This window comes from Notamacropus eugenii, chromosome 1 (assembly GCF_028372415.1).
Source record: "Notamacropus eugenii isolate mMacEug1 chromosome 1, mMacEug1.pri_v2, whole genome shotgun sequence".
Taxonomy (NCBI): Eukaryota; Metazoa; Chordata; class Mammalia; order Diprotodontia; family Macropodidae; genus Notamacropus; species Notamacropus eugenii.
Window position 1 is genome coordinate 718,013,822 of NC_092872.1, and position 19,155 is coordinate 718,032,976.

At 44.0% G+C, this 19,155-nt stretch overlaps 1 protein-coding gene and 1 long non-coding RNA gene across 9 annotated transcripts in view; one reads left to right on the top strand and one right to left on the bottom strand.

Moving 5' to 3' along the window:
- Window positions 1–18,128, bottom strand: part of PAX8 (paired box 8) — an 84,373-nt gene extending 66,245 nt beyond the window's left edge. For 5 of the 8 annotated variants that reach the window (XM_072636803.1, XM_072636800.1, XM_072636805.1 and 2 more), the window contains exons 1-2: window positions 18,012–18,101; window positions 17,596–17,703 (exon numbers count right to left, since the gene is read on the bottom strand). In XM_072636803.1, coding sequence (XP_072492904.1) covers window positions 17,596–17,620 — 25 coding nt within the window. In that variant the 5' untranslated portion in view covers window positions 17,621–17,703; window positions 18,012–18,101. Of the gene's footprint in view, window positions 1–17,595; window positions 17,707–18,011 lie in introns of all 8 variants that reach the window. The other 3 variants (XM_072636804.1, XM_072636801.1, XM_072636799.1) reach the window with 1 other exon arrangement.
- A 127-nt stretch (window positions 18,129–18,255) lies between these two features.
- On the top strand, window positions 18,256–18,848 carry LOC140521586 (uncharacterized). Its single transcript, XR_011972991.1, has 2 exons — window positions 18,256–18,393; window positions 18,586–18,848. It is a non-coding gene; the product is annotated as an uncharacterized lncRNA (long non-coding RNA).
- Window positions 18,849–19,155: the final 307 nt, after the last annotated feature.

Below are 19,155 nucleotides of genomic sequence, written 5' to 3' on the forward strand. Positions count from 1 at the left end.
GGAATTCATAATGTAACACATGCAACAAATGATCATTCAGCCTCAAATGGCACCTGATCCAAATGTACTCATTTTACGGATGAATTTGAGGGAGTTTAAGTGACTTTCCCAAGGTCACCCTGGTAATAAGAGGCAGCAGCAAAATTTGATCCCAAGTCTTCTGACTCTAAATCTAGCCTTCTCTGCCTCAATTTTTCTCACCTGCTAAATGAGAGGGTTGGACTCTCAGATGTCTTTTGGCTTTAATGTTCTATGATTCTAATTTAATGGGAAAAGAATTCAAGGAAAGACACCCCCTCCCTCCCCCTTCCCACACATACACCATTGGAGGAAAACCTCTCTTCACAGACTCAATATACAGACAAGTATGTCCTTGTGTGGCCACAACAGCCAAGGGCCAGAAATTTAAAACAGACAAGTAGACTTCCATTTGAGAATTGACCTCATCCAGCCTCATCTTCCATTCCTCAAAAATAGGGAGATACCAGGCTCCATAATCCTATCACCCAGAGATTCTAACCCTTACAAGAGGTCCTTGAATCTCTGAGGACAGCTCTATCTCCATTATACAAAGTGTCTCTCGGAGCGATCCATCAATCAAGGACTGCTTGGACTGTGGAGTCTGCTGAGCTATCTTAATGAGCTAACACTAGATAGAGCTATGAGATCAACCCCACAAGATGATAGCCCTGGAATGCTTCTGAAAGCTGAATATATGATGGGAGGATTTCAGCTGAACATGCAGCTTCAAGGAAACATGGTAAAAGTGGAAAATGTTATTATTCAGTTTTATATAATCCTTTATTTCCTCATATTCCATGACCCCAACCAAATATGTATCTGTTCTTTCTCCTACTGCCTGCTAGATATCTCCACCTGAATGGCTCTCAAGGAAGACAGTCCCTTACTGGAATGCTTCTCCGTCCAGAACAAAATTCATTGTCCTTCCTCCTAAACCCTTATTTCTCCTCCTAACCTAAATTGCCTTATTTCTGTTGAGGGCATCACTACCTTTATCCTTCCAGTTACTCAGTTCCTAGTCTTAGAAGCACTGTCAACTCCTCCTTTCTTCCTCACCCCCGCCCCCAACACAAACACACACACAATCAATTCTCAGGTCTTGTTGATCCTATCCTCTCAGCATCTCCAGCATCTGTCCCCTTCTCTCTATCACCACCATAGCTACTCTAGCCCAGATTTTCAAACTCCCTTACATGAACTATTGGAGGAGCCTTTGGATGGTGTTCCCCCTCTCCCCTATCTTCTCTCCAACATATCCTCCATACAAAATGTCAAAGCACAAACCTAACTATATCATCCTACTACTCAGCAAGCTACAATGACTGCCCATTGACTTCAAGGTAAAATATAAAGTCCCCCATTCGTAATTTAACGCCCTTCATAATCTGACTCCAGCTTCCTATCATATGTGATTGCATATGATGCCCCCCCCCCCCCGCCATGCACTGTATACTCCAGCCAAACTGACTCATACACAATGTCCCATCTCCAGCCTCTGAGCCATAGATGGGAAGGCTTACCCTCTGTTACTCCACTTCTGGAAGCCCTAACTCCCTTCAAGACTGAGATCAAGTGTTATCTCTTTCAAAAGATCATCACTGATTCCCCCAGTTGATAGCACCAACCCTGCCAAAATACTTGTTCTGTGAACATCCTGTTTTTACTTATCTGTGAACACATTGTGTCCTCCCAGTAAAATGTAAGTTCCTTGAAGACAGGGACTGCCTCATTTTTGTACATGTATCCCTAGCACCTAGTACAGTGGCTGGGATATGATGAGTGTTTAATCAATGTTTTCTAATTTATTCATTGCTTTGAGAAACAGCAAGGTATAGTGATAATAAAGCTGACTTCAAAGTCAGTAAGACCTAGGCTCAAGACCATTTCTGATACATGCTGTAGTTCAACCCTTTTTAACTTCTCAGAGCCCCAGACAAGTCTTTAAGAGAGTTAGCTAGGTTAACATTCTATACTGCAAGTCAGAAAATTTAGTTTAGTCATTTTGCAGTTGTATCCAGTTCTTGGTGACCCCATTTGGGGTTCTCTTGGAAGAGATACTGAAGTAGTTTGCCCTGTTACAGATGAGGAAACTGAGGCAAGGGACTTAAGGGACTTGCCCAGGGTTACACAACCAGTAAGTGTCAAGCCAGATTCAAATACAGGAAATCAAGTTTTCCTGACTCCAAGCCCAGCACTCTATCCACTGTGCCAACTAGGTGCCTTTAAAGTCAGGAAGATTTGAGCTCAAACCCAGCTGCAGATATAAGAATCACCTACATGACCCTGGACAAGTCCGTTAATTTCTGTCTGCCTTGGTTTCATTCCCTATAAAATAGAGATAATACCTCCTTTCCTGGAGGGGTGTTGCGAGGGTGCCATGTTCATCTAGTGCTTTGCAAGCTTTAAATGCCGATTATGATGATGATAATTTATCTATGTACATTGTTAGAGGGAAATTCCTCATCAAAACTTCCAATAAGGAACTCAGTACATTGATGAAATCAGAGGTTCACAGGTCTAAAATCTTGGGGCAAAAATGGCTAAAAGACTTGCCTCTCACCTTTGTTACAGACAGGGAGGATTGGGTATGTATGGAACAGCACACATCCCATCAGAAATGGTCAATATGATGGTTAGTTTTGCTAAGTTGCCTTTCTTCCCCTCTTTCTTTGTCATAAGAAACGGTTCTCTGCATCAAACAGGTATATTTGGAAATCAACGCAATGTAAAAAACAACAGACATTATTTAAAATAATATAAAAATTTCAAAGTAATCACAGATCTGGGGAAAAATATCTATGTGTGTATGTATTCCTCTCTGACATGCCATCATGACCACTCCACACAGGCTTGGAGTGGACAACTTAGGTCCTCTCAGTGGGGTGCATATGAAGACACTGGGTGATGACTTAGATGGTGGGAAGCCACACAGGTATAGATGGAGGTATTTTCCTAAGGCCTGACCCTGATGCCCTGAATCCCACTCTTTCTGGAAGGAAAGGCTATCGGGCAAGCCTTCCAAACTACTCTTCATCCCTTTTTGCTCTCAGGAAGCAGGTCCTCACTTTTGTGGGGTATATATTTGCTGTTACTGCCGATCAGTTTGGAAGGGTTTTAAGAAAAAAATTTTAAATAGATTTTTATTGATATCTTTTGTTTTTATGTTGCTTGGATTTCTTCTTGTATCTTTCCCTCTCCCTCCACATCCCAGAAAGCCATCACTAGAAAGAAAGAAAGAAGGAAAGAAAGAAAGAAAGAAAGAAAGAAAGAAAGAAAGAAAGAAAGAAAGAAGGAAGGAAGGAAGGAAGGAAGGAAGGAAGGAAGGAAGGAAGGAAGGAAGGAAGGAAGGAAGAAAGAGAAAGAAAGAAAGAAAGAAAGAAAGAAAGAAAGAAAGAAAGAAAGAAAGAAAGAAAGAAAGAAAGGAAGGAAGGAAGGAAGAAAGAGAAAAAGAAAGAAAGAAAGAAAGGAAGTAAAAGAATGGAGAGAGAGAGGAGAAGAAGAAGAAGAAGAAGAGAAAATAATTCAGCAAAACCAATCAACACATCAAAAATATCTGATATTCTGTGTAGTGTTCCAAACCCATGGTGGATAGAGTACTGAGTCTGGAATCTGAGTTCAAATCCAGCTCCAGACACTACCTATATGACCCTTCTTTTTGCCTAAGTTTTTTTGCTGTAAAATTGGGATAATAATAGCATATAGCTTTCAGGATTATCATGACATTCAAATAGGATAATATTTGTTTATTAATAAACAACCCCCTGCAAAGGAAGTATCTTTTCATAATGAAAAAAATTAAAAGAAAAAACCAGAGCTCCAAGCTCTCACTCCCCTTACCATTCTCTAAGATCTCAGAGGTGGGAGAGCAATCAGAGGTTATCCAAACTGATCTATACTTAAGTGGGAAGCCACTCTATAGTTTCCATCTGAAAAACTTTCAGGGATAAAGAAGCATGGTTTAGTAGGGAGAAAATATTGGGTTCAGAATTAGGAAGTCCTGAGTTCAGTTACTTCCCCTGAAACTTACCAGCTGTATGGCTTTGGACCAGTCATTTACCTGGCCTCAAAGCTTTCTCATCTGTAAAATCAGGGGGTTAAATTAGGACAAAGATGTCAAGCATACTGCCAAAACTGATTAAAATGTAATTGGAAAGTATTTAACAAAATAAATTCAATTCATTAAACATTTATTAAGTGCCTACTATGTGCCAGGCACTGCACACAAAAATAAAAATACAATTAAACATAGATAGTATTACATTTTGAAAGTCAATATGCAGCCCAAAGGGACCCTTATATATAGATTAGTGGCCTCTCTATTTGAATTTGACACCATTGAATTTGGATATCTTGAAGATTTTATCTAGCTCTTACATTCTTCAATTGAATTAGATGATTATCTAAAGAACTTCGTAAACTCTAAAGTACTTTATGCTTCAGTTATTATTAACTCAATATTATTGAATTATTAAGTCAACATAGCTAGAGACAAGGAATTCCATTTTTGAACACTCTAAGTATTAGAGGAAACATGGCATCAGGGAGAGAGGGCTGACTGGAGTTAGAAAGCCCTCAGTGCAAATTCTGCCATTATGATCAGTACCTCCTGGGAACTCTGAGATTATAAACTACTGGCAAGTTATGTATCAGTGGAGGGAATTTCCACACTAGGAGTTTCTGGTGCCAATGAAACCACAGGTCCAAAATCCTCAGAAAATTGTTAGATTTTACCCTGCAACAAGCCAAAATCTGCCTCTCTATAACTCCTACCTATTGTTCTCATTCTCCCTTCTGGGACCAAGCAGGAAAATTCTAATCCTGTTCTGACCAATCCTGAAGACTTAGGGTTGCTTCTCAGATAGGCTAAATCTCTCTAGTTCATTTCAGACTTGGTTGGTCTCTAGTCCTCTCCATCTCCCAGGTGCTACATCCCATCATCCAAACTCAAGACAAAGAGAACTAAGGTTTGGGTTTTGTGTTTCGCTGAGGAATAAGCCTTCAGGACTACCTAGGTGGTGAACTCAGGAGGACCTGAGTTCAAATAGGACCTTAGTCACCGACTAGTTGTGTGACCCAAGGCAAGTCACCTAACTCTGATTGCCTCAAAAAACAAAATCAGTCTTTAGCAGAGATTCACCTCCATCTCTAAGCTCCAAGATTCTCCATCAGTCAGTTAACTAAATAACTGAAAGATACGTTAGGTAAGAGCTACCAGCCCCTATTATGGAGAGTCCTTTACCCGTGGTCCACAGTAAATTATGGAGAGTAGACATTCAGACCCAGATGTCTCCTAACTTCACATCCAACTCTAACTACAATGTTCCCTGCGCTTTACTGGAGAGCTTGAAGGCATGAAAGAGGTGATGAGATAGAAACAGAAGAAATGGTCCGTGCTCTGTGGATTGGACAGACTATCCAGAAGACTTACTTAATGCTCATGAGAAACTCCAAGACCAGTCAGGTGGGACAGACAGAGAGTTCTGGGCTTGCTCAGGGAAGGGACAGGGGCGATGAGAACTGAGCACAGTGAACCTGCCTGGACTTCAGAACACCTAGGGACACTAATATCTCCCCCTCCACCCTCCCCCCAACAATGGCTGGCTAGTTTTAAATTAGGAAGAGAGCAGGTCTCAGGACAAACAACATGGGAGGGAAGGGAAAAGAATTAACATTTATATAGCACCTACTTTGTGTTGGTATTTGCTACTATGTGCATTTACAAATATTATCTCATTTGAGTGCTGCTACTAATTCACATTTTACAGTTGAAGAAACTGAAGGAAACAGAGGTTGAATGACTTGCCCAAGGTCACATAAGTAGCAAATATCTGAGATAGAATTAAACCTCCATCTTTCTGACTGTGGGACCAGGGCTATATCCACCATGCCACCTAGCTGCCTTCTCTACAGAGTTGACAGTTTAGGGAATAAATAGATATCCAGGATTGCAGTGGAGGGCTGCCTCAGCCAGTTGGGGCCCAACTGGATACTGCCAGCCCTGACCAAGAACTCTGGAGGCAGTTTGGGTCCATTGAGCCATTACGCAATTATTGTGGAGATGATTCGCCAGTCATGAAAATCAGCCAATTTCTACATTCCAGCTCCCATTCCAACTATTGTTACCCTCTCTAAGGATCAGCTACACCAGGTGAAGGGCTCCTTTTGGCCCATACAAACCATCCCAAACAAGGGTTCTATCTACTTTTCTAGAAGAGTAAATGTTCCCTGGGCCAGCCTCAAGGGGCATTTCCTCTTGGAGGAGATGAGATTGAATGCACCATGGCTGTTCAAGATAAATGACCTTGGGTCTTCCTGCTGATCTGCTTTTTGGTTTGATTTGTTCATGTCTCCATGGAGTTGTTGTGTTTGATTTTTTTTTGCCTTTACTCCTCCTTCCATTTCTTTTATAATTTTCTTTGGAAGATGAAAGATGGAGGAAGGATGGAGATTCCCTGGTAGAAGAAAGTTTCCCTTCAACAAATGTAGTAGGAAGAATCCTAGACTGAGAACCAAGTGATTTGAGTTTGTATCTCAGCTCTGCTGTATACATGGGCAAATCATGTGACCTGGACAATTGTTTAACATCCATGGACCTCAAAAATGATTGGGTTGGAAGTGATCTCTAAAATGCCTTTCAGCTCTCAGCTCTAAAATGACTTCCAGAAGGAATTCTAGTAGTTCACCATTTAATACTTGAGCAGCTCCTCATGTCTGCCTCAACATCACTTACCTCCAAATTTCATTCTGTTTCTAGCTCCATTGTTCCAAGGCTTCTTCCCATGGCATCCCTCTTCCCCTTCCCAATATCAAATTCATCCATGTTCTTATACCAGTTCTTTCCCCAGTCTTAAACCACTCCTGATTCTACCATCAAAACTATAGAAAGGTTAGGTCCAACTTGCAAGTCAACTGCGACCAGGTATTTTTCCAACATGGAAAGAACACTCCCTGCCTAGATCAGGAGAATGAATTGTGATAAATGTACCAGGGAACATGTTAGAATAAGGTACAATATTTATCCTGGGTTTAGAACTCCTCTGGGAATACTCAGAATCGTAGATTTTGAGAAGAAAGATGTCTTAGAGATCATGCATTCCAACCCAGTATTTCCCAGATGAGAAAACTGAGGTACAGAGATATTAAATAACTGACCTATGGTCACACAAATAATAAGAAGCAAAGTGAAAATTCTAACCTGAGTCTTCTGAATCCAAATCTATGCTTTTCCATTGTATCTTACAGGTTACATAACATTTTGATATGACAGATAATATTTTGTGGGTGTGCATAGGTATAGTTGCTAATATTATCAGGGATCATAATATTGTCATATACCATTATCATATATAAAATACCATGTTATATCAATAATGTGTGAATAAAAATAATGATAATATTTAACATTTAGAGGATGATTAAAGTTTTGCAAAGTGATTTACAAATATTAACTCATTGGATACTTACAAAAACTCTGCGAGGTAGGTGTTCTTACTATTCCCAGTTGAGGAAAACGAGGCAGACAGAGGTTAAGTAATTTGCCCAGGGTCACACAGCTAATAAGTTCCTAAGGCTGGATTTGAATTCAGGTTTTCCTGTCTCCAGATCCAGCACTCTATCCACAGTACCACGAACCTCACATTTTTTTCACGACTCTCTAAATTTAGAAAATGCTTTTAAATACATTTTCTCATTTAATCCTCACAATATCCCTAGGAAAAAAGTGCTGTTGTTATTCCCATTTTACCTATGGGGAAATTGAGGCTAGTGACTTGTCCAGTGAGAGGGAACTAATTAGCTCAATAGATTTGGAGTAAGAAGACTTGAGTTCTCATTCAGACACCTTCATTTCCTACTTACGCAACCAGTTAGTAATTTTAGATAATAATTTAGAGAATTATAGAGAATCATTTAGAGAATAATTAATTCACTAAGCCTCAGTTTCCTCCTCTGTAAAATGAAGTTAATACTTTGATGGTAATACCTTACATCAAAAGATCTAAAACTAGAAGTCATCTCTGATGCCAGCCAATCCAACCCCTTCATTTTGCAGATGGGATTTCTTGAGTTATTGTGTGTGGAGTAGTTTCTAACATTAAAATGTTGAACTGTATGTGTGTGTGTGGCGGGGGGGAGGTCCCAACCTATAAGACAAAGAGAAGCTCATCAAAGGATTAACAGAGAACATTTGGTAAATATCTTCATCATCCTACTGAAACATCCCCAAAGTCGTCATATTAGTGAAAAAAATTACATTTAATAACTTTATGAGCCTAAAAGATGTCATTATGTACCACATAAAATTCTTTATGAAAAATTAATGTCTTTCTCTTACTTCTTCATTGTACATGCCTGGTACACTCTAGACTGTATTTTCTTTCATATTGCATGTTGATCAGAGCTACAGGGAGCTTGCAGATGGGTACAGGAACAGAAAAAGGTTGGGAACCCCTGTGCTAAGTCAATGAGGGCTATTAATGATGTGTCTGTTTATGTGAATTGGGATTCGATTGTTTTGAGAGCTGCCTTCACATGACCACACTGACACCCTCGCACTGAAGACCTTTCACAAGCTGGAAATCAGACAAGGGAGGAGTAGATTTTGAGCTGGTCCGGTGGGGTAGGGTGACCCCCAGTTTCATTGCTGACTTTTCACCAGCCTCCTCTGCACTATTTTCTTGCCCTCACATGTCCCAGGGCTCCTTATGTCCATTGTGAAAAGGACAGTCCCATGGCCCCCTCAATGAGACCCCCTGCCACCCCTAACTCAGCAGAGCACAGATCATCAGGGAAGGCTAGTGAAGCTGAGGCCTTGGAAGGAGATCCGATTAAGTCATTTCCACCCTTATACGGGCCACCAGACCCTGCTAGGTCCCCAGACCTTTCCCCTAGGTTGGCTGGACAGCTACAATATGCTGCTGTGCGCTAATTAGTACTAACTATTCAGGTCACTGAGAGGTCACTTAAGGAAAACAAGGGGAAAAGACAAAACTAATGAGTGATGTGGTTGGAGGCAAGGGAAGAGGGAGAAGAGAAAGAAGAAAGGATGCCCCCCTCTCTCTTTTGGCCCAAATCAGGCTGCTGACCTCACCTTAGGGAGGGATTTCCCACATTTGAATTTAACAAATATTTAACTGCCTACTATGTGCCAGGCACTATGTTAAGCATTGGGGACTTAAGGACAAAATGAAATTTCTACCATCAAGGACATTTACATTCTCCTGGGGGCATATGACATGTATAGAGATAGATATGACATATATGACATGTGTAGAGATGGAGGTGATATCTATGGCATGTCTAGAGATTGATGACACATATGATGTGTGTAAAGATGGATATGGCAATGTGACATGCATAGAGATGGATATGACATGTGTGACATGTAGAGATGAGTATGACATGTATGACATATGTCCAGATCTATAAAACTAGGCAGCTACTGCCTAGGAAGAAAACAAGAACAAAATATGCCAAACTGGTTTTAAAATTCTATGGGGGATGGGGTTGGGGAGGAGGGGAAGGGAAACAGTTCAGAGATGTGGAGGTATAGTACAGAGACACACACCATGCCTGAGTGCCATTAGTGGGGAAGGCATTGATGATGCCACCAAAGGCCACTGAAGCGGAGGCTCCCCCACTGATCATAGCCCAGCAGTGGCCACATCTGGCTGCTTTTTGAGAGTCCTCATGTCATGTTTGACTTGTGAATCTTTGAAAATGACTCTCAGTGTCCACTGAGGATCACAAATTCATGTCAGAACTGGGAAGGAGGACAGGAATAATGGGGGGGTGGGGGAGAGAAGAGAGAGAAACAGTGAGAGATGATGATGTAAAAACTCTATAGCTTAAAGAAAAAAAGAGGGGTTGTTCTAAGTGGACATGGTATGTTAGGAACACTAATGAAGAAAATAACCTAGTTAATTGGAGCCTCTTTGCAATATTTTCTGTTTCCACCATAGGTCATTCCATCTGCCATCTTTGTGCCTGTAGGTTGGAATATTCTCCCTTCTCTTTCTCCTCAGTTCTGCATCTTAGAACCAAACTACAACTCCTTCAAGGCTTAGTTGAAGTAACATTTCCTAATAGAGATCTTTTCCAATACTCAAAGTTTGGAGTAGCAATGGGTCCACAAGAATGTGCTTTGCGTGGCCTCACCCTAGCCAAGGCAATTGCTCCCCCTATCCCAGACCAAGTGTGGGTATTTGGTAAGTTGTTTAAAGGTCAAAGGAAATCTATTCCCCTACCCTGAGCCCTGTGGGATTACCTAAAATGCATTTTTTATACACTAATTATCTAGTAAACCAAGATAAATAAAGGATCCTGAAGAATCAGAAGCCCCGGGGTCAGGGAATTTTAAAGAGAAAAAAAATGTAACACTTTTCCTTGGAAAAGGGTTGGGCTATCTTTCTATTGAAACAGCAGGCTGCAAAATTTGTGTGGCACGTTGGAAAGAACCACTGGTCTGACATCAGATGGCCTGGGTTTGAGACCTGGTTCTGTGACTTATTGCTATGTGACCTTGGTGGAGTGTGACCTCTCTGGTATTCTGTTTGTGCATCTGTAAAAGGACTGGATGATCAGCTCTGATAGTCTAAAAATCTATTGGCTACTGTAAGGAAGGACTTGGGAGGCACCATGACCTAGTGATCAGTGAATAGTTTGGAGTTCAAAAGACCTGGGTGGAAATCGCACCTAGATACTCCTTACCTGCTTCTCTAGGCAAGTCTGATGACTTCTTTGAGCCTTGAATTCTTCACTTGCCAGGTGGCACAATAGGTCTAGAAGGGATGTTAAAAGCCACCTGGTCTAATCCCCTTGTTTTAAAGAAGAAGAAACTGAACAAACCATATGCCCAAGGGCATATCAGGGAATGAGTATTAAAATCAGGATTTGAACCCAGATCCTCTAATTCCACCGTACCTTGCAGTACTTGACAAAGGGCTGTCATGTGAATCTACTGAGATAATGTGTGTAAAATGTTTTCTAAATGTTCAATCATTCTCTAAAAGAAAGCTAGTAGTACTATATCTCCCAGCATACTTGTCATAAACCAGGGTCTGGCACATAGTAGGTGCTTGTCAAATGAACAGATGAATTCCAAGCTGCTTTCCTCCCTGAACAGACACTCCCTGCACCCCTAGTGGGAGATATATCCTTTTTCCCACTGAAATCTCCATCTGGGGTTCCCCTTCTGGTCCTCCTTGACTTGTCCCACACAAGCACAGTCTCAGAGACAATTCTTGGGTTGGAGAGCAGACTTTGGGGAATGATTTTTTTAATCTTCCCCTAATGTCTGAACTTAAGCAAATGCATGAATAACCCTAGGTTTTGGGTGGGAAGTTGAGCCAAAATTGGTTTTGGATTTTGTTTTCACCCACACTATTCCTTTTATCTTCTGTACTCAGGAGCCCTAGAGGGAAACTTACTCAGTCCAACTCAAAGCTCAGGACATCACGTAGTTGATAAAGAGAATTCCCTTAAAACACAAGGTGCTTAAGATGAACCAGCTGGGGAAATAGGAATCCAATCAGGTCAGAACCTTGTTTTCTTGGGGCCACACATTCCCAGATACATCCTCCATAAGGCCTCCATCTACTCTAAAATTAGTATGAATTTCATTCCTCAGCTGATCAGGGGAAAGAATAGGATAGCCTGGTGAAAAACCCAAATGTTCAACTCTCTTTTCAATTGTCTCTCAATTTATTTCCCTCCACAAATAAAGTAGATCTGTAGCCTGTGATTTTGTCTATGTTCAGAGGCTCACCACCACCATCACCACCACCACCACCACCACCACCACCCTACAATGGGGAGATCTGAGTCACCCATGCAGATCTGAAAATACCCTGAAACAAAGGCATTCAAGGCTTCATTTTCACCAGCAAAAGAGGCAAAGCTGTGCAAAGGGATAGTCTCATTCCCAAGGCCTCCTTTAACAGAAAAAATGCACCAATAGGCAAATAAAAAAATTTTCCATCGAAAAATAGTGATATCACAGCTTATTTTGAAATAAACATTGGACGAACTTTGTCATCTTGAAATAAATAACTTTAAAAAAAAGAAAGGAAAGAAAAACCCAGACAAATTTGAATTGTTTTATAAGAACCAATTAATAAATGCTAATTCATTCGGGTGTATCTCCATTGAATTACTGTTTGATTTAATTGCAGGGGAATTTTCCATTACTAAACTCTCCCTTGCTGAATTTTTGCATTATTTATATATTTTTTCGGTTGCATTAATAGTGGGGTTGGTATGCGATATTATCTGCCATTTGTGTGCCTTAAAATGTTTCCTCATTCTTGCAGCTTCGTGTCATTTAGGAGAAGTCTCATTAAAAGCAGAGAAGATTTTGTGCATAAATGATTGGAAAAGAGGCTGGCTGCTCTTAACCTGAAACAAGACAATCTTTTCTAGTGGTTTTCCCCTCATTCCTGGGTGTTTTCCTTTTGGTTAATGGGTGAAGGTTTCCAGGCCAGAGCACCAAACGCTGGAATGAGCAGGAGCAAGCATGTATACAAACCTGACCGTGGGCTTAATTAATGATAAAGACAAATAAAAACTGGAGTTCTGGCTCCAGTCCCCTTAAACTCGTGCTGCATTGCGCTGTTCCCTCTCTCCAGGGTTACCGACAAGAAGGATCGCAAACATTTGAGATCCTGCCTCTCTCAGTTCCTCACCGATGTGCCTTTATTTGTGGATAAGAAATGGGAAGCGTGAGCAGGAATTTGGTGGGTCCAAGGCTGACTATGCAAAAATATGACTGATTTTCTTACTCTGACCTACAGAAAGTCATCCCTAGACCTATCGAGTTCTCGTCCCTTTACTCCATACACCTATATGCCCCTTGCTTATGAAACTTCTCTCTCATCTCTACCTTTCCTTTCTCTCGTTCCTTCTCTGTTTCTACGGTTATCTCTTAGTTTAGTTCTCTTCTCTTTTTCCCTTTTTTCCCCCTCTGAACTGTCTTCTGCTCCAAAACTTTCTGGAGTGTGAATGATTAAGCCACAAACTCCGAGGTGCACTACCGGGTATGTTACAGTAAGGAAAATTTCACCTTCATGCCCAGCTCCATCAATAATTACAGCAAGATGGTAACTAGAGAATATGTCTTGCAATTTGCTTTTGCAAATGAAGAAACACTTCTGCTAATTTATTCATCCCTGACCTAACCCTTAGTTTGGAGACTGGCCTCGGTACATTTTATCAGGGAAAAATTTTTTGGTTACTGTCTGTCGATTGGTATAACCTAGATGCACAGTCCCTATATATATATAGAAGCTCATAAACCTGCAACCTGCTGTAAGGAAGTAATGGATGGGGGAGGGTGTAATGCAACGTTCTGTCTGTTTCATTGTAGTAATTGACGTTCTTTTCATGAAAGATCTTTCTTGATTAACCAAAATTCCTTTGGATTTATTTTGTTTTATTTAATTCTCTCTCCCTCCCCCCAACTTCCTTTGCCGCTCAACAAAAGTATGGGGCTTCTGGGTAGTTGCTGGTAACTTAAAATAAATTAATCTCCCTCCCCTTCCCCCCCAACAAATTCCCCAACGAACGGGTCCAATAGACATCAAAAAAAGTGTCACTCAGAAATAATGACTTCTTATCCATCAAGAAGGGCCATTAAAGTGACAAAGCCTCAAAAGATACTTATCTTCAAACTAATTCACAAGGTAGCTAAATTATCTCCTAATTAACTTTCATTGATGAAGGTGGGAGGATGGTCCGCGCCTAAAACAAAGATGAATTGAAAAACTCCAATACGGCTTTATGCTCCTTGAGGCTAGGTCATCCTCCTTCCTGGGGAGCAAGGCTACATTTCCAGCCCCGCAAGGGGGGTGGAGAAGGCGGGGGAAATTCTTCCCCAAAGCAGCTCTCTCTCCTTCCCCTATCTAAGGGCAGCAAAAGAGAAAGGACCTAGAGAAGTTTGGGGCTTTGCTTCTCCTTTTTCTGAGCCTAAATAATTGTGTTCGGAAGACTTTGATTGATTTAGTAAAGTTGAGGACGTAACCAAACTTTTAATGGAAGTCTCATCATTTGAGCTATGTTGCCGAGACCCCTTTCTTCCCAAAACTTGCACCTCTGCCCCGTGGTGCGAGAATACTTCTGGGTGAGGAATGGGGGCCTCTGTGGATGCCTGTCCAAGTACCTGGGAACACTTGTCAGTTTTCCTTTGTTCTTTCTCTGGGGTAAAGAGGGGTGGTTTCGTTGTGTTTGGAAATTGGAGACAACGAAAAACTGTTCGGCATCCCAGAGAAAGAATTGTACAGCTGTTGAGTCCCCTCCGAAAAAAAGAAGCTGCTTGTGCTCCCAGAATAAATGAAAGAGAATGCAAACGAGTTGGCAGGTGACAAAAAACGAACCCCGCTTTTTGAAAGAAAATATAAAGGACTGACCTAAGATCTGACCGGACTGGGCAGAGGCCGTCTACTTACGACGGTTGAGAACTTTTTTCAGTTACTTGCATTTCAGGCATTGTCGATCTGTCAGGTGGCCCAAGGGCAGGGTCCAGAGCTGGTGTGAGGTCTGCCCTTTCTTCTTTCGTTGGGAAAGAGACTAAGGAGAGAAGGCCCGATTATCCCGCTCCGGTTGAAAGAAATTCTACTTTTCCTCCAAGAATCTGAGATACTTAGAAATGAAAGCATCTGGGGGTCGGTGTCAAGGGAGCATTCATGCCCCTCACTTTCTCCCGCACACACAGTATCCCAGTCTTGCAGGCAGGAAAAAATCTGTGACTACAAAAAGGGAGTGGTGGGTTTTAATCTCCGGCCAAAAACTGTGAAAGCTATCCAACAAATCTGAACACAAATACGGAAGGGCCCCCCTCGGCTGTAGGTTTGGGGAATGGATGTCGAAAAGAAATAACTCCATTAGAGAGCTGGGAAACCAGCACGATTAACACAAATCGCATTATATTTTAAATTTCTATGCTTGGACACAGTTCTGTCGAAGTTGTCAAGCTTTTCACCAAATTCAGAAAGAATTCTTAGGAAATTCTCTCTCCTCTTTCCTTCTTCTCTCTTCTCTCTTTCCTATGTTTCAATTTCTCTCTTTTTTGTTAACATTTGTCCCTTTATGTATCTATATGTGTCTCTGTCTTTGCATGTCTCTCAATCTCTGCCTGCCTGCCTCTATCTGTCTGCCTGTCTCTCCCTTCCTCTGTTACTTTTTGTTTCTTTATGTCATATATGTGCGTATACATACAATAGATATCACAGAAATAAAATATACTTCTATATGTCCTATTAATGGCAAAGTTGGAAGTGTGTGTTATGTGAGGAGCTATCGCCCTAGTCAGACACCATCATACAAATCTACCTCCATAGGAGGACCGCAATTTTATTGTTCAGGCTTGCTATTTAATTTTTTTTTAAGTGAAAAGGGCAGCGTGTGTGTGTCTGAGTATGTGTTTTGCAGTCGCTCTAATTAGTGCCTCTTAGTAGACATGAAACTATGGAGAAAAATTAAAATAGCTAGAGCTTGGAGCAAGATGGGTTCCTCGACCTGGGCCTGGGGTTTTCCGACCTAAAGCCTCCAGAACTGCGACGTAGGGGACAGACACAAAGAACAGACTAGGTCCCTACTCTCATCTCAGGATGACACAGTCCAGGTGGGAAGGCCAAGAGCAGAGAGGGGAAGGGACACCGGAGTCCTGAGAGCAATGCCTAGAGCAATTCCAGGCACCAATTCGCAGATAACAACCCAGCAACACTAAATCACTTGGCTGTCCCCAGGATTTGGCTCAATCAACCCACCCCAGCTTGGGCGAAACGGCGCCTGGAAGAGTCCTCTTTGCCCCTGGGCGCTGGTGACAGTAAATTCCTCTTCCCCCACCCCATGTCCTGGAAAAGTCAAAACGAGACCACGAAAGGAGGTTTCCAAAATGGTATGAATTAATTGTCATAAGACTGAGATCACCTTAAAAATAAAAGATTTGCTGAAATAAAAGAGACTGTTCTTCCAAGAGTTCCTAACCTTCTACCGGTGAGCACAAACACCTGAATGACCCTGTTCCCCAAAGCTCCCTCGGTCTAGTCAGGACTTTGGGAAGGGTGGGTGCTCCCTTGTCCCTGCCTACTTCCTCACGGCAGAAACTTCTTCCTACATCTGAGCCCCCTGTGGGGAAGGCCAACGGTCCCGGACGCTTTTAGGCCAATGGGAGACCTCCGCTAGGAGGGAAAGAGGGCAACGTTTTGCTTAGGTTCAATTCAGATTTCGTTTAGACTGGGTCCGGGACACTGCCCAGAGATATCTCGGGCAGACCCTTGAGCCAAAAGAGCAAGATTTTCCGAGCCTGGAAAGATTGTAATGCCTGTCTGCGTGACTCTCGATGTCTGAGCGCAGTACGCGGGGTACGGGAGAAGAGTCCGGGAGTGCCGGCAGGCAGTAGTCTCCTAGCCCAGGGGAGCCTGGAGCGGAGGTGGGGATAAATAGAGATCTCTAGTACCAGGCAACCACCGCAATCGCCTCTTTATTATAACAAATGTTCCGTTTACAGAGCGGGACTTCATATTCGCCCGGAATTAATCTGAAATATCGATTTTCTCTCACTTTGCCGGTCCAAATCGATAGCCCTGTGCCCTGGCCCCATAAATCGCCTTCGCGGCTGCGGGCATGGGCTCCATCTATCACTGCGGGCGGGCTTCCGGCCCTACCGCCCTGGCCTTCCGTGAGCCCCCCACTGCTGGAAGCGCCCCACCCCCACCGCCGTGCCCCCAGAGCGGTTGAGGATGCAAAGCCGGGAGAGGTGGCCTCTGACTCCCCCCAACGCTACCACCTGCGCTACGCCGGCTCCCACTCTGTGGACCCAAACCTTGGACTGGGGCGAGGGGCGTCAGGAAAGGAGAAAGGAGACCCCAGCTGCATTTCGGAAGGATGGAGGGAAGGAGAGCCTGGGCCTGGAGGGCTGGAAAACGCGGTTCAGTCTCCCTACAGGGGACAGCCAACTCCCCACACCTTGCTCTCTCAGACTTAGGGCAAGGCATAAGGAGCCTGAGAAGGACCCCAAGTTTCGTGTGCATTAGACCACTATCCCGTCATCCTCTTTCTCCCTGTCCTCCAAAGGACAGCCTCTGGCCCTGGCCTGGGGAAGCAGCTGTTTCTTCCTCGGGCCAGGCTCGAGATGTGTGCGCTACCCCTCTTGGAAGGAGTCTGGGACCCGGCCAAGGGACCTGAGCGATAGAAGTCCATCTGGCCCGACCCCGGGGTTAGTAGCCTAGTAGAGGCGAAGCCCTCAGGATGGACCCGAGACGAGAAGAGCCATGGCCTGCCCTGTAGGCCACCCCTCAGTCAGCCCGCGTCCGCTCCGTCAGGGCCAGGGGGCAACAGGACCTGCTGATGGAGGAGAGGTCAAGGGCCCTGCCTGGACAGAGAGCACCAGGAGCCTCCAAACTCTAATTCTCCCACTCTGCACGCGAGGAAGCGAGCTCTAAAAGCAAGCCCCAGACCGATGGGCCGACGATTGGACGTACTGACTGACCGACGCACAAGCACACACGCTCCGAGAGTGCTCCAGGCCTTGGTGCCCGAGGCCTCGGTGCCCAGGGCCTCGGACCCCGCCGCGTACCTTACCCGAGCGGATGGAATTGTGAGGCATGGTGAGGAAAGCGATCAGGGTCCACGCAGAGGGTTCGGGGATCCCGGATACCTTGTCCCGACAGCACCGGCCTTCGTGCTGCTCTGCTGGAAAAATTCAATTGGCCAGCAATGAGCCCCGCAGCCCCTTCCCCTAGACCTCCTACTCTCTGGCCCTACTAATCTGGAGACCAGCGGCCCACGGTGGATTCTGAGCCCAGGTGAGCCGGACCAGCTGCGAATTTGGTGCGGTGAAGACTCGTTCGAACCCTGGCTCTCTCTTCCCTCCTTCCCTCCTCTCCCTTCCATTCCCACCTCCTTTAACTTGGGGCTGGAAAGCTACTCAGGACCTGTCCCTGTCCCTGTCGCTGTCCCCTATATCCACTCTCTCCCTCCTTCCTACCCCTTCGTACCTGACCCGCAGCAGGGCCTCGGCTGCTTTGGTTCGCTTGGGAGGATACCCGACTCCCTGCACCTTCAGTGGTTCGGAAGTTTGTTCCCATCCACCCGGCATCACCAACCGGTTTTATCCCGCCGAGGCCCTGGGAGATGGGTCTGGCGAGGCTCGCAGGCCGCGGATTGGCTGGCTGGGTGCAGGGGGGCGCGGGGAAGGGGAGGATTTTGCAAGGGGGACATGGCTGAGTGGACTCAGGAGTTAGAGACATTCGCGGGAGCTTCTGTTTACAGCCTGAGAAGGGAGGAGACAGCTGAGACCCCAACTGCAGCAGGCCTGGGTCCAGGGCCACTCGGTCCCCAGAGGAGAGGGCTACAGTGGCAGAATGGGGAAGAACAGAGGTTAGGAGTGGAGGACACCCTAGGGCCAGTTCCTTTTGGGAGGAAGGGGGCAAATTGTCTCTCTGGTGGACTCAAATTCGTCTTCAATCCAGGGTTAACTACTTTCTCTCCCAGCCTTTGCCCACTGGGTAAAGGTTGTTTGTTTTTCTATCCTAATCTTGAGAATTTCTTTTTAATGTTTTTCTAAGTCAGAAGCCTTTTCAGAGGGGAAAAAGAAGAGAGAGATGAATCCAGGGAACTGACTGAAGGTGAGAAGGCTTACTCTCCTCTCTGCTGGTGATGCCTACCACCTCCCCCCCCCCCCTTCCCCTACCTTTTCTACTCCTGTCTCAGATGAGCAGAGTCAGGAAACTCTCATTATCAAAACACATCATTAGATCATCACAATCATTATTTAAAGAATTATGAGGATAATACTAATAATCTTACTAGTAATAAACTATTGGATAAAATGAGGTCTACCTACCATGTGTTAACTATTTAGTCCTCTCAGTTGGGGTTACCCCCGGTTTCTGCTCTTTGAGGAGAAATGTGGACCCAGTGAGGCCCCAACCCTAGTATTAGGCTCAGCCCAGTAAAGGGGGGGGGGGGGGGGCGGGCCGGGAAGGAGAAGCAGGCTGTAAAGGGGGTAAGCAGGCAGTTCAAATATCTTTAAAAGTTCAAGTGGGAAGAATTTTGAAAAGTCCTCAAAATAGTATAATTGGCTTACTAAATGCTCCACTTAGGGGAAAGTGTTGAGTGGGGAGGAAAGATAAGATAGAT